We start from the raw sequence: 24,894 nt of genomic DNA, 5'->3' as shown, positions 1-24,894 counted from the left end.
TGGTTTCAAGAATTCGGCGTTTCATCGCGAACACGTTTTACTTTTGTGTTGCACTTATTGTTTGGCTTACTGAATAAAATTATTATGATAACAAAAAGATATGTGAAGCCAGTTCTTTCGCAGTGGGGAGAGAAATCAAACTGAATACAAGTTTTTTTTTCGCCTTCCTTTTCATCTTACGAGTGTTCTTTTTCAGTTTCTGCATTTCCTGCATTAATATTTGTTACTTTTTTAAAATAATTTTCATCGGTTTCGCCCAGATTACTATGACTGTTTCTTTTAATTATCTCGAACCTGGCCCGCGCGCGTTATGTCGGTGTCACCCTCACTCACGATGGTCCACAGGGAAGTCAGATGTATCATTATTCTCTCTATCCGTCAGGAATCATTTTCTTTACCTTTTTTCATCATCTACGCTTAGTCTAATGTCTTCTTTAGGCAGATCAGTCTCTAAAACAGAAGTCGTATATTACACGCGACACGCGCTGGTTTTCCACTCATGCCTCGCACTCACCTCCGCTGGAGACTGGAGAGCAGTCAATTTGAGCCCTACGTTAGCAAACAATCAGGTCAGCGTTAAGTTGAGGGAGAAGTAAATTATAAGTGTAACTATCATCTAGTGTGTTTGACGTAATGATACCATAACAGAGTAACCCGAAAACCGATGAGGGTAGTCTTGCTATATTTTTCGTTGTACGTATTTTTAGATATAATCGAGGAGTCGTTTTTTTATATATTTTTTTTGTAATTCATGACTTGAGAATTTTTTTTTGTTATCATGTAGAAAAAAAGGCCAGGGCTCTTTCAAGGAATCACTTGGGAAATCGAAGTTGAAGAAGCCTGCTAGTTCGCATCACAATCGTGAATCGCAGGGTCATCGAGGGATATTAGGACATTTTCGAATTTCAGATGGGTTCGAACTGTCTCTGTTGTAGCTATTTACGGTGTTGTGGAAGGTCTTTATGCCATTTTATCCTATCACAAGAGGAAGGAGTACGACGTAAACGCCGTTTGATTTGGGGAGTGATCGTTTTGCTTATTGTGGATGTGATTTGGGTCGGCTCAGCAGAGTTGACTGATGTAAGTAAAATTTCTCACTTTACATTTAACAGAATGCACCAATCTTTAAGCATGGGGGAATAGGGAAAAGGGTGGAAGATACGTAGAGAGAATGACTTTTTACAGTCTTCAACAGCATAATAAAGTTTTCCCAATGGAGTGAAACGAATCGTATTCCTACCTGTGGTTGATGTACAAAGAACAAACTGATCCTCTTAGGTGAACTGAAACAAAAATAGTCACGATAAGAAACCTGAAAAGTTCAGGTTTGGGAGGGTTTTTGAACTTGGCCTCTCTGATTCTAGCTGGGCAACAATGCCAACTGAAATATGAAGCCTGACTCTTCTGTTTTATGTTGCAGTTTCTCTTAATTGCATATTACTTACAAGGATTATCCAGACTTCACCCTTTTCTAGTTTTCAAGGCAAAATGTTGGCTTGATGTGTTTGTATAAGGCGAAAGACTGGTTTGCACCTAATCATCAAATCACTCTTCTATGATGAAACAATACATATTCAACATGAGTTACTTGGAAACAATATTAAAATTTCCCATTGTTTTTACTCATAATGTAGGAAATGTGGTGGTGTAATGGTTGGTACCCTGGACTCCAGGTTGAGAGTTCAGGGTGCAAGACCTGGCCAAGTTATTGTGTTGTGTTCTTTGGCCAAACGATTTACTTCCATTGTGCCTCTTAGCTCTTCACCCAGGAGTATAAATGGGTACCGTTGAATTGTCGAAGAAGCCTGACGAAATGCTGGGGGTAACCTTGTTATAGACTGGAATCCCATATGCCATCTGAGGGGGGGAGGGGTAGTCTTATTCTCAGTCTCTTCATGCTATGTAACTGGGATAAGTTCAGGCTGAAAAAGTTGCATGGCTTGATTACAGATTTAAGCTTCTAATAATAATGAGAATTTCATTTGATTATAGTTTATCTTCAAAAGTGAAGGATTTAACAAGCCCTTTTTCACCACATATGTCAAGACGTCATCTTTTATGGTCTATCTCACTGGATTCCTTTTTTACGAGCCTTGGAGAATACATTGTAAAAACTGTAATGACACAACTAATGTAAGTTAAGATATGTATCTACCAGGGATACTAGGGATATACTTCTTGACTCAAAATACTTGTATTTGGGTATGGTTGTCACTTAATCAAGGCAAGAATTTAGAAGAAAAAGTATTGACATGCTAAGTATAGTCTGTTAAGATGTTTTCCAGTCACAGATGGGATAAAGAGGAATGTGGGAAGAAAGAGAATGAGTAGGAGATAGGGGTAAGAGGAGAACAGTGACTAGGACAGTGAAGGGGGGGGGGAGGGGGAGACCCTGTCCAAGTCCTCAGGTTGTTCTCACTACCAAGAGCAGCTCTCCAGTCACAGATGGGGTAAAGAGGAATGTGGGAAGAAAAAGAATGAGCAGGAGATAGGGCTAAGAGGAGAACAATAACTAGGACAGTAAAGGGGGGGGGGGGGGTTGGGGTTAGCTTAGGTTTTACCCTGTCCAAGTCCAAGTCCTCAGGTTGTTTATACTACCAAGGGTAGCTCTCCAGTCACAGGTGGGGTAAAGAGGAATGTGGGAAAAAAAAGAATGAGTAGGAGATAGGGCTAAGAGGAGAACAATGATTAGGACGGTGATGGGGGGGGGAACCCTGCCAAAGTCCTTGGACTGTTCTCAAGACCAAGGGCACAGTTGCTTTCCCATACATACCAACCTAGACAGGCATCTTACTTCTTTTTTTTTTCTGCTAGTTCAATTTTTCTTGCTTTGCTATAAAAACATTTTGGACCATGGTCCATATTTTATAAAACACTGAGTCTCTCACAAGCATGGGGTTAGCCAATCAGATTTAAGGATTTAAGTTTCCAGCCCACTGAGATGCTTCAGAAAAAAATAATTCAGAGTTTATTAAAAAATCATAATTCTTACTTTTAAGTGGTCTATTTCAAATCGTTACGTTTATGGTTGTGCTCTTATGTTTCTTTAGGGTCAGAAAAGGTATACATATTCTATTTACCCTTGGATTTTACAGTAGCTTTACCCTTTGTCATGTTTATTTACTTGCTTGTTTGTTTTTGTAATTAGGTATTAGGATCAGATGTGAGCCAAACTGGAGAGAGTTCATCACTTTTAGGCTCTTCTGACTCATCACCGGCTCCCGAACCACACATGGTGATGATTGTTTTTAAATTGATTTAATTAATTTAATTGTTCTCATTCCAACTATAGACAATTTTCTCACAACTACCCTTATCCAGACTATCATGCTAGTAAATTAGTTATTGCCATTATTTTTGTCACTATTTTCTTTTCTGTTAATCATTATTAGCATCATTATCATTATTATCATCATTGTCATCATTCTGTCTGGGGTTCCTGTCAGTACTAATCAAGTGTGCAGGGGAATTTTAGTTAGTTGGGTCATGTGCTGGTGGTGTGTACACATTCTTGTTTCACCTCAACATTTGTTTATTCAACATTTTTTATTAAGTAATGAAAATTAACTAATGAAAGAGAGGTAACTGTACAAATAGCATAGCTACACCTGTAATCTGGACGGTGTAGAGTTTAATATGTAACTATATACAATGTAAAATAATAAATATGAGAAAACATATACATAAACATATCTGCGAGAAAATTAATACATAAGGAGAGGACAAGATCATCACATACAAAAGAAAGGAATTGAAGAAGATCAATACATAGAAAAGAAGTGAATAGGTTTAATTTATTATAAAAATATTAAGCTTCTAACTAAGGAATAATTTATCTTTGATAGTTAGCAACTTCTTTTCAATCATCTACAGTTTGTTGGATGCATCCTTATAAAACTTATACAGTGCGTCGTAACTATCAGTGTAAAATTGCAGATCTCTTAAGTCTGCTTGAAAGGTCTCTTCAAGACTTTGAATGTGTTAACTCATTGTTGGCTATCTTGATTCCTTCTCTTAAAGTAGACAACTCTTTTGTAATTTCTTCAGCTTGCTTCTTTAAGGTGTTGTTTTTCTCATTTAAGTTGTTTTGTAGCCATCACTGTTTAACATAAAACTTCTTAGTCTGTTGATCTCAATGAATAATTAATGGCAGAGGCACAAGTATTGCTCACATGTCCATCTTTAACCAGATGTTATGCTTTTTGTCTCAACTTGAAAATTTGCTAAAATAAATGGCAGTTAAGCTGCTGGAGACAGCCTTGTCTTCAAGAATCTTAACCTCTACTTGGGGACAAAACTAATGGACCAGAACAGTCATTGTCTGTGTCATTGTCATCATCATTATCATAATGATTGTCCTTGTCTTTGTCTTCATCATTATTATCATTATTATCATTTCTATCATTTTCATCATCATTATTGTCATGTAAAACACTTCAACCACAAAAATAAGGACTGTTCTCCAAAACTTAACCATTTATTTTGTACATTTCTCAACCAGGAGGTTGCATAAATCATATAACCTTAATCTCACCAAAGTGATGGCACGCAATGCGTACAAAGAAGATAAAAAGTGTAAAAACTGAACAAAATGTCAATGTTCAGTCACAACAATTGTTGGTAATGTTCTCGTTCTTATTGTCAATATCATCATCATCATCATCATCATCACTACCCATTACATTCATTCACAGCACCAGCTAACAATTTTCTGGCCAAGGTTCTCAGGTATATTCTGTAAATGTGTTGAAATAACAAGTTTCCTTAGTTCACTTACCTAAATCACCTTCAACTGAAGGTGTTATTCCTTTCATAAAATTCTAGCTTTCACTTAACCTTTTCCTCCTCCCAAACCCATTTCATTATCATTATTGTCATGTAACGCACTTCAACCACAAAAAGAAGGACCCTAACTCCTATGTCACTACATACTGCAATGTCAATTACTTTGCATGTCTACTTGTGTTTGTTTAGAACTACCAAATCAAGTCTCCAAGCTGTTATCTCATGGCTAGTTTAAAAGCATTTAGTCAACTGTTGTTGCAGTTACTTCTATTATTAGTAATACTAGTTACTGTCAGTAGTATCAACAAATTTCTTCAAGACAAGAATTTTTCAATGATTGCTTTTATTTTCAATGTACAGAACGAGCCAACTTTTGAGCAAATGACAGATGATGAGCGTATCAGCGGAGTTGATATGGTTTCTAGTAATTCATATGAAATAATTTCAAGTAGGTGATGCTCAATTTGATAGCTGTAAGATTAGATGTGTCTTATTTCTTTTAGTGTTCAGTTGGAGAATTTGAACATAAAACATGACAAGATATCTTTCCCTTAGAAGAGGTTAAACTAAATTCACATAATTATATAACTTACAATATCTATTATTTTTTACCCCAGATGAGGTTATTCCCCTTAAATGGAACATACATTGTGCTGGGAGTTTTGCCAAACATACCCAATGGCTGTTTTATTTGTTCAAAGAGCTTTAAGTAAAAGGCAAAATGATTGACTGTTTCCCCACACTAACCAAGTTTTAACCTAGACCTTGTAGACCTTTCCTCTGAGCCATTTGCTCACTAAAGTGAACTACTGGATTTTCCTTAAACACCTCCATATTTCAAGATATAACACTTGTATTCTGCTTGAAAGACTTGACACTTGTTAAAATTCCCCACCCAAGCCTGGCAAGGTTAAAACTCCCCACCCCCAGGCATTGCAATGGTCAAATGCCAAATGCCTATGGGTCTCTTGGGCACGGGGGGGGGGGGGGGGGGGATTAATTGGTGCATGAATTACATTCAATGACTGAAGTTTTCTTCACTCTGTGGCATAAATTTATTTTTATATTCAGAGCCTAGAAAAGTAACCTTCAACAGTGTGAGAGAGGTGCGTCGGTTAGCAGGTAAATGGTACAAGTGTTTAATGTTTTACACCGCAATGTCAGTCTCCATATTCTTCATGCTGTTCAACCAACATTTCCTGAGGTGCTGGAAAGGAGGATTTGTTTAACAATCAAAGCTTCTTAGGTCAGCAATCGTTTGCTTTATCCTTGTGATCTTAATGAATGATTGAGCAGTATTGCTCTAAGGAGAAATTAGATGCTAGTCACTCCAAAGGTTTAAACATTATTAATAATAGTGGGAGATATTTTTTTATAAATTACTCGGTATTGGAAATTTAGGATAAAAGGTGAATTACTTGCTATTTAATTTTATCTAATTTATTATTATTATTATTATTATTATTTCAGAGTGCCTCTGAGAAACTGATGTTGTAAAAGTGATGTACAGAGCAACACAAAAAAGTCACAACCATGTTGTTCTTCTTACAATATTTTTTTTTTTGTACCCTGTAGACCATGTTGGGGAACAGGCCTGGAGTGCACGACGGCCATATCAGGCTTCACAATTACCAAGCCATAAGTTGCCTCTTAGGAAAGTGGCTAAAGTGGCTTTAATCTTTTGCTTTTTGGTTAGTAAAAAAAAAACTTTTTCATATATAAGTGCAAGATGATTTCAAATTGGAGGTTGACAAAGAAACTACCCTTTCTTTTCCTTTCCTCTCAAATGAATGTGGTGATAGCCGGTAGCTCACCATAAACTGACTGAGTTATCTGTAGTTCAGTGCTGAAGCATTGAGACAGGGAATCTAAATGACTTGGGCTTGATTCCTTGTAGGGGATTTTTGCTCTGTATTACACCCATGACCAATAAATTTTAATCTTAATATTGAGTCAGAAGTCAGAGCAGGGGTGGATATTTTGGATGTGGCATTTGACCATACTTCATATATTGTTCAAAGAGCCTTGCTCCCCTCACTTCCCCCCCCCCCCCCCCCCCTTTAGGTACCATAATCCTGAGCTGTGCTACCCCAGAAAATTTTGAAATATTTCAGTAATAGAGATTCTTATAAGTTTTTTTTGGAGCAGAAACCTTCATGCTTTTGTTACCAAAATGAGATGATTTCTTTAAATAATTAAGTAATGATATGATGCATCAATCAACAGTTGAATCATCTTTTCCAAGGAAAGTACACAATCCTTCAACTTGTTAAAAAAAAAAACTACTAACAGCTATAAGGTCAAATATATCTTATTTCAGAGAAGATAGTCACTTTTGTGTTATTCTTTTGGTTGAAATTTAAAGAGCAGCTGGCAAAAGTCATTTTTACAGTCAATCAATATGCTTCATGCTTAGCTCATAATGAAACTCTTGAGTGCTTAATTAAGACTTCATACCATTGATTGCTTACTATTTTTGCTAATTAATTTCAAGTAAATTTTTCCATCCAGTGGTTCAGTGCTAACTGCAGTTACCAAGTGGCCATTTCCAACACATCACCAGCTGCTGTCAATATTTTGTCCTCTTCATCAGGTAAAAGAAACCTTTAAGTTTGTGCAGTCTTATTTTCCCAGTTATAAATCATTTTAACTCAGGCCTTTAATCACAAAGGGTGATAAGAAAAAGGAACCACCCTAAATTTTAACTCCATTTTTCAGTCTTGCTCATTGTTTTGGCTAATTCAAAAGAAGCTGAGAAAATGGGAATTTTATAACTCTATCTTCAAATTACTATGGGTTTTGCTGCCATTTTAGAGAGTAATTAACTAAAGAAACTCAGGCAAGTACATGTACCTTTTCCATAAGTCTTAAGGTTGTAGTAAGGACTGTAAAAAGAAATTCAAAACCATTTTCATTATCAGGAAACCCCATGCCAAATAACCATCAGGTTGATTTGTAACAAAGGTATATAGTGCAAGTGATAGAGAAGAAAAAGACCTTTTATTGTTTCTGCTGGAAACATAACACTTATCATACCCATGCTTAGTCACTGCTGAACAAAGTCAGTACTTGCTATTTTTTCTCTTTGCGACAGGACTCTTTACACTCATTTTAGCATCTATATTCCAGAGTTCAACTTCTGACAAATTTTCAGTGACAAAGCTTGTTGCTGTTCTAATGAGGTAAGTTTGAATTTTGATCTTTCAAAAATTTTTGATCTTGCTTGATGTTGTCCCTAATTAAGAGAATTATTTTCCATTGCATGTTTGATAAGGGGGTTATTTCAAATGGAATTATTGTGGTAACTTCCTTCTAGTCAGTTCTGTAACTTTACAATAGGATTCGTCTAACTCAAGCTCTGTTGGCTCAAACTCCCTGCCAACTCCAACAAAATGTGATTTCCCTTGGATTTGACCCCATCTTTTCAGTCATTTACTATCAGCTAACCATAGCTTGCCTAACTTTAACTAATTTTACTTTCCCTTTGCTCAAATTTGTTCTAGCTTTAGAACTGCAACTTCAGCTAAAAAACATTGGCCAATAAACATCAAAGTATCAGAACATAGCTGATGAATATATCCCAATTAGAAATTGCAAATGAATCAAACAGGATAATGTTTAATAAAGGGTAACACATTTTGCTAAACTTCCCAAACTTAATGTTCCTGTCAAAAAATTCCTATAAAACAAACTAAGTTTACAAAGATGACTGTCGATTTGTGAGAATTGTAAAAACATGATTCGCTACTAATCATGAACAATTTAATACCAATCCTAATTATTCGAAACCCCCCCCCCCAGCTCAAATAATTTTTTGTTTCCCTTTAGGGGCTTGATTCAGAGTGTTTCATCTGTTACCTCTATAGTAAGTAACAGAAAGTCATAATAACAGAGCTCTAATTTTTTTTGGTTCTAGTGTTACTGGTATTGTGCTGGTTACACTAGCAGACTCGAGAAATAAAGGGGATGGAATCAGTGTTGGAGCATTATGGGCCTTGGCCAGTGCATTCTTGTAAGTGTGGCTGAGATTTAGTACACAAACATACAAATAGCTTCTATCATACTTCCTGCAAATTCCACTATAATCATAGTGGCCCACTGTGCTTGCTGGTAAGAGGTCCATGATTGTTCTGGCAGGTATCAGACAGCAAGATGCTGTCAGATGTTGGAGCATTATGGGCCTTGGCCAGTGCATTCTTGTAAGTGTGGCTGAGATTTAGTACATAAACATACAAATAGCTTCTATTACAATAGGATTCTGGCAGGTATTAGACAGCAAGATGCTCATGACGAAGCAGTGCCGATAAGATACTGCCTAAAGACTAATGCACAGATAATCGCACACCCAGATTATTAACAGGAAAACCAACATGAAAATATGCACATACCTAGGTAATCATGCAGATTGTCATTAGGCAGCCCATTTTGAAAATAAACACACATAAAATCATGCAGAATTGTAACAGGCAGACCAACATAAAAATATGCACAAATACACAATCATGCAGAATTGTAACAGGCAGACCAATTTAAAAAAAAATATACACACACATAAACAATCATGCAGAATGTAAACAGGCTGGCCAGCATAAAAAGATGAGTGACATACAGATAGGCCAACAGTAAGACATTCAAACATGCTGGAAGATCTGCAGGTTCAGCACATGGACAGAAAAATAGATAAAGAGACTAAATCTAATGAAATCTAAAAAGTCTCAAATGTCCTTAGCATCAGTTGCTTGAACTTATCTCTCTAATTTCTTTGTTACACAGTCAGTTATTTTTTTCTTCTTTTCAGGTATGCTTGTTATTTAACAATGATAAAACATAAGGTTCCCAATCAGAAGCAAATGGACATTCCCATGTTCTTTGGTAAGAGAGGAATTTTTTATAGGTTTGTTTTAAGTAAAATGCTGTCATAGTTTTTCTGTAAATATGTTGTTACGAGTGTCGATGTAGAGCAGGGTTGTTCCTAGACAAAACTCAGGATTGTCGGTAACAACAACAAACTGTTTTATTTCCGCGTAGTTGACTTCTTGTTTTTATAGCACTAAGCTTCTTCGCAAATCTCTCTCTCTGTTCTAGACAATTTTTTGTAACATATGTGTTAGTTTGGATAGAGTGCTTTTTGATCAAAAGTTTTAAAACTAAAATCAAAATTATCACAACAGCCAATTAGAGAAAAGGAAAATACTATTAAGAGCCAAAGACAACTCAGACTGAAAATGATTAACTGCTTAACATAAAGGAAAACATGAGCAACCATGTCATGATTAGTGTTAGTGTTACATCTGATTGGTTGATTGCGTGGCCTAATTATTCTGGAGCAATCACAAGGTAAAGTAAAGTAAAACCAATGCAATCACAGAGTACGTTCAATGCTCGATTAAAAATTGCTTTGACAAGCCAACTGTACTACTCTCTTTCAGGTCTCGTTGGATTGTTTAATTTCATTCTTCTGTGGCCTGGATTTTTCATTCTCAACTATTGGAAAGTTGAGCAATTTATGCTTCCTCCAGAGCCAACTGTTTGGGGCTATATTACTTTGAATGCCCTCATTGGAACAGTTCTGTCAGAAGCCTTGTGGCTTTGGTAAATGTTCTCTTTTTCATTGACTGTTTTATCTCATGCCCTGTCAGGTCTTATGTCACATCACCAAAGCCATTTACTTTCATATAATTTTCTTATGTTTCATGTCCTCTCACATTGAGTCACATAACAGAAAATTGCATCATGTCACGCAATCTCAAGTCATGTCATGTCTTGTGTTATTTTAAGATGTCATGACAAGTCACAGTATTGACTGTCTTATGTCATGTCAAGTCTAAACTCCTCACATGTCACCAAAGTCATATACCATGGTATCATTTTCTCATGTTTCATTTCATCTCGTAACATAACATTATTATATACTCAACAAAATATCGCGTTTCTGATTGGTCAATGATGAATGCATAAATAGGTTATAGAGTGCAATAGAGGTTATAGAGTGCAATACGGAGAAGTTGCCATGGAAACACCGGGGAAGCACCAAATTTGAACACCAAATTATTAAAAAATCGAGAATATAATAAATAAAAAATCGTATGAACCTGCTCGTGCATTTCGTGATGTTTTGAAAGTTCTCAAATTGCACTCGCCCATGGCTCGTGCCATTTTGAGAACTTTCAAAACATCACTCGTGCCCATAAATCACGAAATGCACGAGCAGGTTCATACGATTTCCTATACTTATGACATGTCACCTCATTTCAAGTCACATGGCATCTTGTGTCATTTCAAGTAAGATATGATGACATGTCACAATGTTGACTTTCTTATCTCACACTATGTCTGGTCTAATCTCATGTGACTGAAGTTGTATCCCATCATACCATTTTCTCATATTTCATGTCATGTCAAGTCATGTAACATGTCATTACATCATGTCACCTTATTTTGAATCACATTGTGTCTTGTGTCATTTCAAGTTAGATGTCAAGACATGTAACGTCATGGACTGTCTTACCTCATGCCATTTCAGGTTTCATATCATGTCATTTAAGTCACATTCCTTTGGATCATTTTTATTTGTCTCCTGTAATCTCATGTAAACTCATATAACACTACTTAAAGTCATGTCGCCCCATTTCAAGTGACATCCTGTCTTGTGTCATTTTGGGTAAGATGTCATAACCTGTTACGTCATGTCATGTCATTAAATTTGATGTTATATGAGTCATGTGTATCTCTTAGCATGTCACACAGTGCCATACCGTATCATGAGTTTGTCATGTTTCTTTGTGGTTGTGTAGTTATTTTGATTTGTACCTTATACTTCAGCGCTTCTCCTTTCGAACCATACCTTGATTTTCCATTTTCTTTGAAGGAGAGGAACTTGAGATCAAGTGAAACAAACACTTAAATTTCATTATATTTAGCGATCTGACAAGTGCATTTTGTAATCTATATTTTAGGGGCTGTTACTTGACGTCATCATTAACAGCTACACTTTCTTTGGTTTTGATCTTACCACTGACCATGATCGTTGACGTGTTCATGAAGAGAGTAAGTGAATTTGAATTTTAACTCAGTGGTCTGACATCTGCGCATGTGCGAACGTTGTAATGACCAGGTGACATGCTTGCAGGCTGTCAGAACCAAATAGTCTCGCACGAGTTACAAACAACCACACGAGCCACTAACAAGAGTATAGCTTTTCTGTTAAAGCTCAAAACAGGATGTTGATTCAACAGGATAACTGTAATCGTATAAGCTTTTTGATCCAGAACTCTTCAGTTTTCCTTTTCCCTAATTTTGTTTCCTTTTACAGATTTTAATCAACGTTTTTAATTTTCTTACGCTTATTTTGCGAGAGAGCAGCTGTTATGTTTTTCTTACAAATTTTGCGCGGGAAATTGGTGCGCAGGCTGTCAGAATTGATCCCTTGCGCATGCCTAACGTGTGACCGCTGAGCTGAATTTCCATACGTATCTTCTTCAGTAGCAGTTTACTATCTGTGGTAAAAATCATTTTGCGAACTTCTCCCGCGTCCATGGTTGAAATATTGATTTCATTCGATTTTGCAGGTCCATTTCTCATGGATGTTCTTTTTGGGCACTATACCGGTTTTTATGTCATTTTTCGCTGTGAGCTTTTTAACCCATTACGGAGATTGGGACCCAATCTGGATTGGAGTGAAGAAACTCGCCAATAGCCAGAGGCAGCTTGTTATTGGGTGTGTTGAATAATAAATAGATTACCAGCTAACTCAATTAGTGGTGGGTCGCAAACAGTCCCAAATCAGGAGGGACCTAAGTAAGTTCGTTTCCATGTCTCTGCTCGCCTCTCTCTGGTTCCAGGGGGCGGGAAGTATACAGATCCTGATAAAAAAGTTGAGAGTTCTTTTCTTGGCTCTTGCTACCGCCATTTGGGTTCAGTTTGAAATGCCATAACGAGGGCATCCTATTTAAGTGGTCAATGTCAAAGGCTTTTATTAATATCTTTTTCTGTTGAATCTTCACTCATTTTTGCACTCGTCCTGCTAAAATCGGTTTCTAAAGAAAATCTGCATGTGTTAAGAAAGCAAGCGTGAGAGTTTCTTGGCGGGATTTTTTTCCTTGAGGTGGGGGTGGGAATGATTATTAGTTTGAGAATACTCATTAACTCATAAACGCGCTGTTTTCTGACGTTATCTGAACAATCATTCGTTGAAGTGGAATGAGGAGTTATGGATAGGGGAAGATCTAGAACTTTCACTGGCACCAAGGTGAAGGAGAGGACAAAGGCACTTTGTTAGTCTTTGCTTTGGACAAGGATCGAGAGACAGTGCAAAGTTAAATATAATTTTAATGTTTTTATGCTTTTCATCTCCAGGAGATTGGATGCAGAGCAAACAGAGAGCTTGAGAAACGCTTCTGTTCATGGAGAAGAGACCACAACAGAGGGGATGACTTAGAGACCTAAAGAGCTTTGAAAGGGAACATTCCCTCCTCCTAGGCCCCCTTCTCTGCTCCTATTTCCGACATCTGACTCATCCCCAGTCCTTCTCAAAGAAGGCTACACGGGCAGGATAAGAGCACGAAGTGTGATTGATAGGGAGAAAACGAAAGAGGAAGAAGTTTCTTCCCATTTCTTGTCACCCTTTTTGTCTCACCCAAGTGCCGAAAGGCATTTTGGGGACGACTAGGGGCGAGTTAGACGGAACATTGAGCATGTGCATAGTGATAGTCCAATTATCCCCCGAAAATCAGTATTCATTTGCATTTGAAGTAAATTGTTGATATGCTTCTTAGCTATTCACAAATTTAATAATTCTTGAGTTATTGACAGAAACTTGGGATAATGATAATTGTAATGTAAGTGGCTTTTTACATGTCAAAGTTATTAACACAAAATTACAAAAATTTTCAATATCTTAAGAATTTTACATAAATTATTTATATGTAACTCGTTTCCAAAGTGCTCCTCTTTGAAACGACAGGAGGGAGCTTGGGAACGAGTTTGGCTCATCAAAATTTTTTTAGACAAAGTTTGACCCTATTTTTGCATAGATTACGTAAGTATGAATCTAAGTTAATTTCAAATCGTATCATTATTTAATTAACACTTGGCGAGAATTAAGAATCTGTAACCTCAGGTAAAATATTTTTATGCGAAACAAGTGTCTTGCCGTACGCAACTTGTGAAATTCAGGAATTTATGTACACCAAGAAGGATCCTCTCTTGGTTTGTAATAAATCTATCCTTTGTGAAACCAGCTGTACTTGAAAAATATATTATAGGCTCCACTTGGCTCAGTCTCCCGTGAATTGGTCCTTTGTCATATCACGCAACGCTCACAATCAACGCTTCTATTGAAGGAGGTTCTTGAATGACAACTCAAGGAAGGACCGCAAAGGAGACGAAAGTATTTTCTATTGCTGTGCAAGTTGTTTTGTTGCATATTATCTTTAACATTGCCATAATAGTGTCTATAAAGGTTCTTCAAAGAGATGATTCTGAGAAATTTACAATGCTGTGAAAATTATGAAGAGTGGGATTTTTTTCCTAGTCCTCTGTTTTAGCCAACCCATCTCGAGCATCTAATTTCGTGTGATTAAGACAAACACAATTCGCGCGCTTTTGCACAGTTGCTCAATTCAACTTGTGGGTCGGTTATCTATGCCGGGCTCTCCTCTCAATGGAAACAAACTCGAGCAACCTAGACCGTTTGGGCTGTCTATTCCTAGCCAGGTATCAACTCTTTACCGGGAAACCCACCTGACCCACTAATTACCAACATACCAGAGCAAACATGAGGCCTTACTAATTAAGGTGCATGGGGTCAGCGGTAGCTCGGGATAAACTACCAGACTCCTTAGCGAGCCGAAGCCAACAGCTGCCATCTCCGGAAACAACTTATTGGAACTGGGAATGTAACAACTCGGTCATTCTGCCTTTTTCGATGTCATGAAATTTGGACGTTTTCACGTTTTTATTTTATTTTTGTTTCTACCTAGTCAAGAAGCATTTGCCTCAGTGAACAAGAAGATAACGCTCACGCAACCGACCGTAATTCTGATTTCTTTCGACGGATTCCGTTGGGACTACCTTGACAAAGTTCCAACTCCAAATTTCGATTCCATCGTACGAAATGGAGTAAAGGCTAAACACATTATTAATACTTTTGTCACAAAGACATTTCCTAATCATTATACGATTGTGACAGGGTTGTACGAAGAGAGCCATGGAATCCTCGGGAATAACATGTACGATCCTGTTTTCAACGAAACCTTTCATATTGGTTCGCCTTCTTTCTTGGATATCAAATGGTGGAATGGCGAACCTGTTTGGATAACGAATCAGAAGGCCTTTAAAAAAAGCGCCGTTGTTTTCTGGCCAGGTTCGGAAGTAAAAGGGCAAACGCCTACACATTTTTTAAAGTACAACAACAAACTTCCTTTCAAGAAAAGAGTGCAGTACCTGCTCGATCAACTAGAAGGAAATGACCCTCCTAGTTTTCTCGCTGCTTATTTTAACGAGCCAGACCATACTGGCCATCAAGTTGGCCCAAATTCGCCAGAGCTCCATAAAGTTATACGCAGGGTAGACAACGTTACTGGATATCTATTGAAAAGTTTGCAAAATCGAGGTTTGTTGGATCAGGTAAGGTTTCGCGTGCATTGTACTAATGAACTTCCTTGTTTACCCATATTACCTGGTGCTGCTGTTGGGCTTACTAATATTTGTTTTGAGAAATTATCGCGAATACATCACGGCACTGAAATTTTTGGTTTAAACGTTCGGTTCAAGCATCAAGTCGATAACTCAAGCGACTGTTTTGATTTTACTGATTTCTTTGAGAAACAAGATCATATAACTGTAGTCTCCAGCGAAAATCTCGATAGTCATTTATTTCATCATGTTGTAATTGACTATTGACACTGTGGTGGGCTAAAAATTCAGTTCGAAAAGACATTTTTGTAAATAACTCGCGCGCGTTTCAATAATTTAACTTGTAGTCATACATATTCATTAAATATACAATTCTGGGATAAAGAGAACAATTGCAAAAACAATGGATGGCTTTTTCTATGCCGAAATCTTTCCCAAATTATTTTTGCAGATTGTGTTTTAAATAGTAATGCTTAGTTTGAATTAAAAAAAAAAAAAAAAAAAGAAAATTGGCACTTGAATTAAAAAAAAAAATTAAAAGAAAATTGGGACTTGAAGGTCTACTGTGCCCTTAAATTGCCTTAGGGCCTGTTTACGTGGAGGTGGGGGACCCCAGGTAGGTGAGGTAACCTGCCTAGGTGGGGTAACCCCCCCCCCTGTCCATACAATTTCTTATTTCATCTTGATCATGTTTACAACCCCTGCCTAGCTGGGGTTGTGTTCATGGCAAAAAGCTCAAAAGCAAAAACATGTATGTTTTAAAACTTTGTACATTTCCTAGCTGTCTCATGGCAGAAATCACCAGAAACCACAATGGACACACAAGGACTGTTAAATGTTCACATTTTGGAATATTTAGCATTGTAAAATGACCATATTTTGTTTCCCAGACTATTCAGTATAACATATTAAGTCAACGTTTCCTCGCATAACCTAACACCAGTAATACAATGCGTGACACTTTCATGAATAAATAAATATTTGTCCGAGAATTAATCTTTCATCTTTCTCAAGATGTGAGCTCGGGATGCTTCTGCTCAAACTCCTTAATTGCAAGCGCAACAACAACCTCAAGAAACCTCACTCCAGCACCCCAGGGTTGTAAGATTGTATGTAAATGCGTTTTATTTTTTGACCACAGCTAGGTGGGTTACCTCACCTACCTGGGGTCCCCCATCTCCATGTAAACAGGCCCTTAATTTAGCAATTGCTCCTGCAGCCAAACTGTCTGTTTTTACCTGTGTGATTACAAGAACCCTGGAAATGGTGAAATCCGATAGTTAAACAGCCAATGACAAGCATGCACAGTTATTAAATTTTCAACTCTGAATATGACATTTCTAGTGTTCTGATTCACTTATTCAAATCTGGTTATCAGCACCTATTTTAAGTCACCTTACATGGAAATGCATATTGTCGCACAGAAAAAAAAGGCTCCAAATATCCATATGTTTAGTATTTAATGAAATTTAATAAAACAATTATTTCATTCAAACCTACTGGATACCAGATTGGTTATAGCCAATTATATTGGCCAATTTCAAATTAGTTGCTGGTTAACACCTTGAATTGTGTCCACTCAGTTCCATTGTCATCACTTAGTCCCAGGATCTGATCACTACATTCTCCTGTCTTGTTGCCACATTTTCTATCAAATTAGGGAAGAGAATTTGGTGATGTATCATTCTAAATATTTTCACTTCACAAAATTGCTTGATAACTTATTGACATTTTAAGGAGAAGTTACATTATCATCAATGAGTGATATAATTGCTTGACCCTTTAAACCTGAACATTAGTTCCCATATTCTCCATAATTATCTCTACAATTTCCTTTGATACTGACAAGGAGAATTTGTTTAACAATCAAAGCTTCTTAGGGTGGCGATCATTTCCTTTATCCTCATGATCTGAATGAATGACTCAGCAGTATTTCTGTTTAGGAGAAATAAGATGCTAACCATTGTTAAGCTTTGAATAGTTAAATAGTTGACACACTAAGATGAATAAATACTTTCTCCTCAAGGTCAACTTGATTATCACCAGTGATCATGGAATGGCTGAACTGAACAGTTCTCGCATCATTGAATTAGACAAGTTTTTACCATCTGACTGGTACACTCTTGTGGCCTGGCCTGGAAAATCAGACCGACCAAAGGATGTTTATTTCCATGTTTTACCCAAGGATGGCATGTTAGACAAGACCTACAAAAAGCTCAAGGTTATTCCACATCTTAATGTTTACCTCAAGGAAGAAATTCCAGAAGAGTTCCATTACAAACACAACAGACGGGTCATGCCAATTTTAATTGTTGCAGATGATCAGTGGATAATTACCAGGTCCATATCAGAAATAAATACTTATGGAAACCATGGTTACAGTAACAAGTATTCAGACATGCATCCTTTTTTCCTTGCTCAAGGACCTGCATTCAAATCAAACTTTATCTCTGAACCCTTTGAAAATGTTCACATTTATCCCCTAATGTGCCACATACTTGGAATTGAGCCTTCATCAAACAATGGCTCCTTATTAGCAGTTAAGCAGCTCCTGAAAATAGCTCCACAAGAAGTTAAACAGGATGTCACAGCACTTATTGTACTTTCAGTAATTTCATTTGTTGTTTTTCTGCTGATGAGTTATGGCATTGTCTCTTTTTGTGTCAAAAATCATTGCAGAATGCGGCAATATGGACATATCTATGATTTGGGAATATCAGACTTTGATCTTTGAGTAGGCATATAATAAATTTATTGTATCTACCAGTTATTAGGTGCACTATTTTTGATCAGTTAGCCTGCAATATTTCACTGTGCAGTCCCCTCAATTCAGAACTTGGTTTGAATTGAAATCCCCCCCCCCCCTCTATTTAAACCCCAAGATATAATTCATATCTCACTAAATTTGTTTTCTTAGTTCATACTGTAACTTACAGAACCTCTTTTTTTTGCGCTCTGATTTATTGCCCATGCTGTGTGCTTGGGCTATTAATTTGAGTGGAATAAAAACTTAGCTCATAATTTACAAGACAGACTCAGAACTAGTTTGTAAGAGGTATGGATAGTATTAGAAAATTACCTTTTTGATCTAGTTTTACTATTACACTTCATTTATACTCTGCATTGGGTTTAGTTATTATTATTATTATTATTATTGAAAGAGCACTATTTAAAAATGTGTTGTTCAATTTGATTGGATTGCTTTTAAGTTCATCTAACATTCAAGGTTTGGAATGTTGTTCACCAACTTGATTGCAAAATACACATTAATTGATAATTGAAATCATTTCAGATAACTAGATATATTTAATTAGTTAGTATATGGAAGTTCAAGTAAGTTAATTTTTACTCGCAAAATATATTTATATAGCATGGTATATTACACAGTGAAATAGAATTTGATCAATGTGGTTTTGTGTGGAAGAAATATTGGTTCACTAAAGTGCTGTCATCTCAAGATAGTAGACATTTACTCAGAATACGCTCCTCAAGAAGGATAGTAGGCTTGTCAAACTATGGACAGTTTATGAACAGAAATTGTTACTTTTATTATTGATGTCTTTTATAGAAAAAATGTAAACTACCTTTTTTTTATTCAACATTGAGCAAGTTGCACTAGACTTTTAATAAGGTCATTTTGCAAGGCTAAATTGATGGAATGCATGGAATACTGTCCAAATTTAAATAAATTCCAAGTCCACTGTTATCATAACCAGGTATTCATTTATTTGTGATTGATTCAGTCTTGTTCCAACATGACTGAGATCATTAAAACTTGGAAAAAAAAATAATGGAGAACATATTACTCATGATTGCCTTTAAATTCTTGTGACTATGAAGAGAAACTCCCAAAAAAATAGAAAATTAACCATTTTTTATTCAACTTTTGTCAAGTTGTACCATTCTATTGACAACATTATTTTGCAAGACTTAATCGATGGGTGTACGGAATACTGGCCCAATTTAAATCAATTCTAAAGTGAACGGTTCTCATAGCCACTTATTCATTTATATATAGTTAATTAAATCTTGTCACAGAATAAATGTGATCATTAAAATAATAGACTATAAGGTGAAAAAGCTTATGGAGAACATGTCACTGAATTAAGTTTAAATTATCACGTCTATGAAGAGAAACTTGAAAAGAATGAGAAAAATTTTAGTCATGAACTATTCACAATTGTCAATAAAGTTCATTTCCTTTTGAGATCAAAGGCTATTTTTTGTCTTTTCTACATTTTATCCTTAAATATTGAATTTACTCTTTCGATTACACTCACTTTTCCTAATAAGAACGTCTAATTTTGATTCTGAGTCTGAATCTTCCTTTTTGCGATTTGAGCTTTACAACATCCTTACCAAGTTCGTTATGCTGTGTGGTGTAACATTATTAGACATAGTAGCGGAGCTCGCAGAACGTAGCCCCATAATCATACAAAATAGTAGTAACCCATCAAGCCGAAAAAATTTGGATGTACGACTGTGCGACCGTACAAGGTGCTACTTTTAACATGCGTGGTCAAAGGGCAAAAGAGATAAAATTGAGTTAATAGGGGGTTGAAAAGATCAATGTGTCAACAAATTTGTCATATATTGTTGTACTTAAAGGAAGCGAGGGTGTGAATTAGAGAGAAGAAGGAGGGGGCGTATATTGGCCATGATGTCAAGAAGGAACTAATCATATTCCTGAGACTGTGCAAACCTTTACCCTCACCTCCCCTAAAGGGAACAATATTTAAAGTTTGCTCTAACAAATCTCGCCTCATTAAATGCTTCCGGATTCGGTCCATAACACACCCCGTTGAAAAGGCTCACAAGTAAAATATGGTGAGGGTTAGGTCGCTTAGGGTAACTCAAGACCTCGAAAACCATACCTTGTTTGGTGGCATCTACCTGTTCTGTAAGTGATCTCCACCCCACCCATCAGCCCCTCCCCCCTCCCTTGCCGAGGCCCCGCAGGCTTTTAACCTAAATATTTAGTTTAATTATATTTTGATTTACAGGTATTTAAAACAATCTACTAAAGACTAGCGATTTTTTCTACTTGAATTTCTTTTTAATGTCTTCAGTTCTTCCTCTGTGTTCACAACCTTTTTCAATTTTGTCCATATTCTTGGAAAGTTGACAAGATAGAATGCAGCGTATTCTCAGAAAATAATGATCGTAGTTTCCCTTGTCTTCTCTTTTTGTTCTTTTTTGTTTCCCTTTCTGTTGTCTTAGAAGAGATGCGAAAAGCGTTCAGTAATTAAATGAAATTTTCAGGCTATCTACCCCAGGCTATTTATCACAATCGCCCTAACGCTACCACCTTCAGAAGGCACAGTCTCCATGCACATGTGCGAAACATCTAATATTCGATATGCTTGTAAATCATCTGAAAAGAAATTTCCTTGATTGTTGGGTTCAAAAACCAGAAATCGATCTGATTTCAGATGGAACTCAATGACCGATAGTTTATTGTTATGTTAGACAGTTGCTCAGAAAATCATTATGTGAACTACGCACTTGAGTGACCTCGAGTAAACTTTCTTTATCGCTGTTTTAACCCGAAAAACATCCTGCTTTTTGACCGGCCGCTGAACTGAGCATTTGATCGTCGTCGCTACTCTGGGCAGAGTTGTAACAGGAATGGAGACTGCAGGAATTAAGATTTGCCATACCGTGCTCTGCCCATTTAGCATACACCAATCCTGATTTAAACACCTATCAGACCCAGTGACGAGTTTGATATCCAACTCGATATGCCCGTTTTATTTGACAAGCCGCTGGGCACTTGATCGTCGTCGCTCCTCTCGGTAGAGTTCACGGACCTGACTTGCTTCAGACTGAATACCAACTATTTCATCTGTAAAAAGAAAACTTTATTACAAATTGTTTTTTATGTTGAAAGAAGTCCCTGTTATTCAGCTAAGTACGTCGAATGAACAACGACCAAAAAATTAGCGTAAGGGAAGAATTATCAGTATTGTAGGAAACCGGAGACGAGGAGGCGCCAAATCGTGATGCCTTATCCCTTGCACCTCTAAGAGTAGCTGGTATTGAATTAATATCTCCTTAAAGTATCACCCCTGAAACATGCATTTAGGTCATGACAATAAAGGAAATGATCGCAAACTCGATGGAGAAACTCTCGATTGTTAGACAAATTCTCCTTGTAAGTAAGATGAGAAATGCAAAGAGAACAGAATGGAGAACTTGCATACTCATGTTAGGATGTAAAAGGTAGAAGGACACACCTAAAAACGGAATCAAATTTATAATTTTGAATCAAGACTGAAACGATTACTCTTCAGCTGATTCTCTGCATGTAGATATGTGTACTTCTTTTTTTTTTACTTTGTCCCAGTAATGTCTTTTTTTTAAAGAAATATTTCCCTTTCATTTAAGCTTACACCTACGCTATCTCCACTGTATAATTGGCACCACTGTTTCAAAACAAGGGCCCTCTAGGAAAAATTGCTTTTTTTATCAAAGTAAGTTATAAAAAACTGTACACATTTCCTTACAAAACTGGAACTCTGAAACGTAAACCCTCCGTCAAGTCCAATTGGTGTGACACTGCCACATCATTCTTCCGTTGGCGCCAGGAAGAAGTGTTGTGTTACGTGTTGTAGTGTTATGTCCCCCTTCCCCTCTCCCCTTACTTACCCAAGGTGGTACCAGGCCTGGTTACCAGTAGTGTACAGGTGGCATAGTACACAAACAACGTCAGTAAGTACCAGAATGCATCGCGATATTTCCTCCTAGTCAAAGGATAAAGCCAAGGGTTGACAACTGTGTGAAGGGAAGCCAGCCGCACCGCAATGAAGTCGATCAACTCCTCAAATGGCCAGCCATTTTGGATAAGCGTCACCCTTAACTAGAAAATATCAAAAATAAATATGTAAAAATCTAATATATTAAAGTTAACACGGCGAGCACCTTGCGAGCAAAAAGTACTGAAAAAAAGAAGGAAGAGTTCTTAAATGAAGACATTTAAAAGAAAAAAAAAGGAGAAAGAATTGGAAGGACCCAGTGATCGGTTTAACGCATAAGAAGTACGGTTACCGGTCGATTCGTACCCAATCGTTTCGTATCCAGCTCGGTCGTTGCGTTTCGTAACCAAACCAACAAAGGATGTATTCCATATAAACAATTGGAGAAAATGTATCGCACTTACACGAACTGTTATGTTAAAAAGTCACAGGTAAAAACAATATGCTTTTCTATTAAAAATATCATGCTCAACTAGGCAATAATTAAGTTTTATTTGTGAAGAAGGTCACCATTACACAGAACAGAAGTTTCTTTGTAATTTACTTGCTTGACTCTGCCAACTTGTCGTGCGCAACCATTGACATCTGTTTACGCGTCCGTGCGTGAGGTATTTCGAATAAATGTATGACTCCGGTTATTAGCGTTTTGGTATTAACTGGCGGTTTGGTTTGGTTACGAACCTACCCAAAGTTGGGTACGAACTGACTCAAACTTAGGAACGGATCGACTTCTTTTTGGGTACGAAACGGCCGTGGGTACGATATCACCGATACTACCAGTAGTGAGGGTAAGCTGTGACCATAATGTCGTCGTGTCGCGGTGGAGCCGTAGTCAAGTCGTCTTATATACAGTCGTAATGAATAAATCGAGTCGTGGTCGATTTGTAATCGCGTTTCATTCGTATCATGGTCATATTTCAGTGTTATCAAAGTAGTTGTCGCGGTCTGCAGTTAAATCGAACTGTTGTCGTGTGATCGTCGTGATGACGCGTCACTGGATGGTCCATCACTTGTTTTCTAGTCGTGCCACGATCGCGCTGTTCCGCCGCAGTGCGTGTGGTTGTCGAGCCGAAGTGTAAATTGTAGCGTTGAACTGATACAATTCAAAGTGAGTCGTCTAGGAGTTTCATGCACGGAAAGGAATCTCTCACTCAGACGTCACGGCAGGTGTGTTTACTTACCAGAAACAAACTCCAGCAACTAAAAAAAGTAATGGCGACAGCACCACTTAATTTAGCGAACTGAATTTCCATTTTTCCAGAGCTGCAGTGATGGTCTAAAGGCCTTGAGTTCGCCGCCTCTTCATCAGAACGAGGCTTATTTATGCTATCCTGTCTTCGACGCGCGAGTCTCAAAGCCATTATAACTGTAGTTAAATTACACGAAACGACCAGAAACATAGCAAAAGCTAACGATGACATAAAAATGTAAAGCAGCGCTCGGCCATCAAATGAGGTCGAGTTCCATTCAAATAAACAGAATGTGCCAGGAAAGTGAAGAACATTTCTGCTGACTCCAAAGGCGGGAAGTAAACTTACAGTAAGAACCGAGCATCCGACGCCGATAGAAGCCACCTTCACTTTCTCCTTGTCGTAAATCACATGCCTGTCATAGTAAAATGGTTCACTTAATGCCAGAAGGCGATCGACGCTCATTACAACAACCAGAATAATGGAAGACATGAAGAGAAATGTGATAGCTGTTGCTTGAAAATCGCAACCCATATAGTCACCGATGTAGACTCCGAAGAAATACTTTATCAGTGATTGCGGATACGCTAAAGGAAATACTAACAGGTCTGTCCAGGCTAAAAATAGTATTAGTACATTAGGAATGTTTCTCTTGTGCCGAAGAATTCTGTATGTGACAATCAAAACAAGCAGGTTACCAAAAAAACCGATCAGTCCTGTAAACAGAAGTGTAACTCCGCCGACAAGAAACTGTTCATCGCTGAACTCCTCCAAGCCGAATCCGCGCCCGGTCATGGCAAGTTTGTAAGGAACTTTTCCAAAACGCACTGTTCTGTGAGCGAACAAATTCCCTGCTTAGAGCGTAGCGAACGATGTTCAGCTCCTGCACTTTAACGTCGGTTGTTGATTAATTCTTCTTTAGAGGCCCTGAAAACAGTGTGTGAATGAAATCCGAAACTATTGAATAAAGAATTGTTTTTTCGAAGATATTGAATAGGAATTAATTGACAATGGCACATCGAGGCATCGTAGGCAAAACCCAATGCAGTTTCAAAGGAATAAGCAAGAAAAATATCCACTCAAATGGTTTTCTCCACTTTGGGCGAAAGTTCGCTTCAGCTATCACAAAGCTCCAACAGAAAAATTACCGTTAACCAGGCGATAATTTCTCTGCGCTGTAAAGTCGTCTTGCTCAAAGGGTGTTGTTTTTGTATCTCATTTTCGTTATTCCTGATATTAAAACAGAGATGACTCCATTTCGCGCGGCGTGTAAATATAAACTCCAAGTCATTATCAGAATTCTTATCAGCCAATCAACTGCCAGGATTTGAAACAACAGACACAAGGGGATATTATGAGTCACCTGTAGCAACAGGTGGCTATCCTACTAATTTTTGGTCGATAGCTTATGTTAGGCCGTATGTTATAAAGTATCAGAAGTAACAATCGTATATTTTGGATATTACATATCAAATATTAGGCGATACACTCAAGAACTTGTTTTCCAACGGCATGATCACTTACCATGA

At 37.3% G+C, this 24,894-nt stretch overlaps 3 protein-coding genes across 5 annotated transcripts; 2 read left to right on the top strand and 1 right to left on the bottom strand.

Moving 5' to 3' along the window:
- Nucleotides 1–585: 585 nt before the first annotated feature.
- Nucleotides 586–14,020, top strand: LOC113682758 (solute carrier family 35 member F5). Of its 3 annotated transcripts, XM_089193525.1 has the most exons (15): nucleotides 586–693; nucleotides 785–1,080; nucleotides 1,993–2,133; nucleotides 3,149–3,235; nucleotides 5,146–5,233; nucleotides 5,857–5,907; nucleotides 6,361–6,476; nucleotides 7,297–7,378; nucleotides 7,880–7,967; nucleotides 8,702–8,797; nucleotides 9,584–9,657; nucleotides 10,215–10,377; nucleotides 11,742–11,832; nucleotides 12,354–12,502; nucleotides 13,141–14,020. In XM_089193525.1, exons 2-15 carry the CDS (start codon nucleotides 910–912, stop codon nucleotides 13,220–13,222), a joined length of 1,479 nt encoding a protein of 492 aa, XP_089049651.1. In that variant the 5' UTR covers nucleotides 586–693; nucleotides 785–909; the 3' UTR covers nucleotides 13,223–14,020. The 3 variants fall into 3 exon arrangements, with proteins under 3 accessions (XP_089049651.1, XP_089049652.1, XP_089049653.1); XM_089193526.1 differs by lacking the exon at nucleotides 1,993–2,133 and having other exon boundaries at nucleotides 593–693; XM_089193527.1 differs by lacking the exons at nucleotides 586–693; nucleotides 785–1,080; nucleotides 1,993–2,133 and adding an exon at nucleotides 2,206–2,340.
- Nucleotides 14,021–14,613: 593 nt separating this feature from the next.
- Nucleotides 14,614–19,624, top strand: LOC113682760 (ectonucleotide pyrophosphatase/phosphodiesterase family member 5). Its single transcript, XM_027199941.2, has 2 exons — nucleotides 14,614–15,411; nucleotides 17,447–19,624. The coding sequence occupies exons 1-2, from the start codon at nucleotides 14,716–14,718 to the stop codon at nucleotides 18,152–18,154; spliced, it is 1,404 nt and encodes a 467-aa protein (XP_027055742.2). The 5' UTR covers nucleotides 14,614–14,715; the 3' UTR covers nucleotides 18,155–19,624.
- Nucleotides 19,625–20,454: 830 nt separating this feature from the next.
- On the bottom strand, nucleotides 20,455–24,597 carry LOC113682746 (prostaglandin E2 receptor EP4 subtype). Its single transcript, XM_027199922.2, has 3 exons — nucleotides 23,357–24,597; nucleotides 22,069–22,279; nucleotides 20,455–21,265 (listed from the first exon to the last, which is right to left on the bottom strand). Exons 1-3 carry the CDS (start codon nucleotides 24,158–24,160, stop codon nucleotides 21,171–21,173), a joined length of 1,110 nt encoding a protein of 369 aa, XP_027055723.1. The 5' UTR covers nucleotides 24,161–24,597; the 3' UTR covers nucleotides 20,455–21,170.
- Between the last annotated feature and the right edge of the window lie 297 nt (nucleotides 24,598–24,894).

The sequence above is a fragment of the Pocillopora damicornis genome, chromosome 14 (genome assembly GCF_964200805.1).
Source record: "Pocillopora damicornis chromosome 14, jaPocDami1.2, whole genome shotgun sequence".
Classification (NCBI taxonomy): domain Eukaryota; kingdom Metazoa; phylum Cnidaria; class Anthozoa; order Scleractinia; family Pocilloporidae; genus Pocillopora; species Pocillopora damicornis.
Note: the sequence above shows the minus strand (reverse complement) of the source record. Positions and strands in the feature narration are given on the sequence as shown.

What these genes read in the sequence shown, in the direction of transcription:
- LOC113682758 (XM_089193525.1), top strand. Translation starts at nt 910, where the DNA reads ATGGGTTCGAACTGTCTCTGTTGTAGCTATTTACGGTGTTGTGGAAGG. An exon ending in CTTGTTGCTGTTCTAATGAG is followed by an intron (nt 7,968 to 8,701) that starts GTAAGTTTGAAT and finishes TTTTGGTTCTAG; the next exon opens with TGTTACTGGTATTGTGCTGG. An exon ending in TTGACGTGTTCATGAAGAGA is followed by an intron (nt 11,833 to 12,353) that starts GTAAGTGAATTT and finishes TCGATTTTGCAG; the next exon opens with GTCCATTTCTCATGGATGTT.
- LOC113682760 (XM_027199941.2), top strand. Translation starts at nt 14,716, where the DNA reads ATGAAATTTGGACGTTTTCACGTTTTTATTTTATTTTTGTTTCTACCT. An exon ending in ATCGAGGTTTGTTGGATCAG is followed by an intron (nt 15,412 to 17,446) that starts GTAAGGTTTCGC and finishes TTTCTCCTCAAG; the next exon opens with GTCAACTTGATTATCACCAG.
- LOC113682746 (XM_027199922.2), bottom strand. Translation starts at nt 24,160, where the DNA reads ATGACCGGGCGCGGATTCGGCTTGGAGGAGTTCAGCGATGAACAGTTT. An exon ending in GTTGCTGGAGTTTGTTTCTG is followed by an intron (nt 22,280 to 23,356) that starts GTAAGTAAACAC and finishes GATATTTTCTAG; the next exon opens with TTAAGGGTGACGCTTATCCA. An exon ending in CAGGCCTGGTACCACCTTGG is followed by an intron (nt 21,266 to 22,068) that starts GTAAGTAAGGGG and finishes TTCTTTTTACAG; the next exon opens with ATGAAATAGTTGGTATTCAG.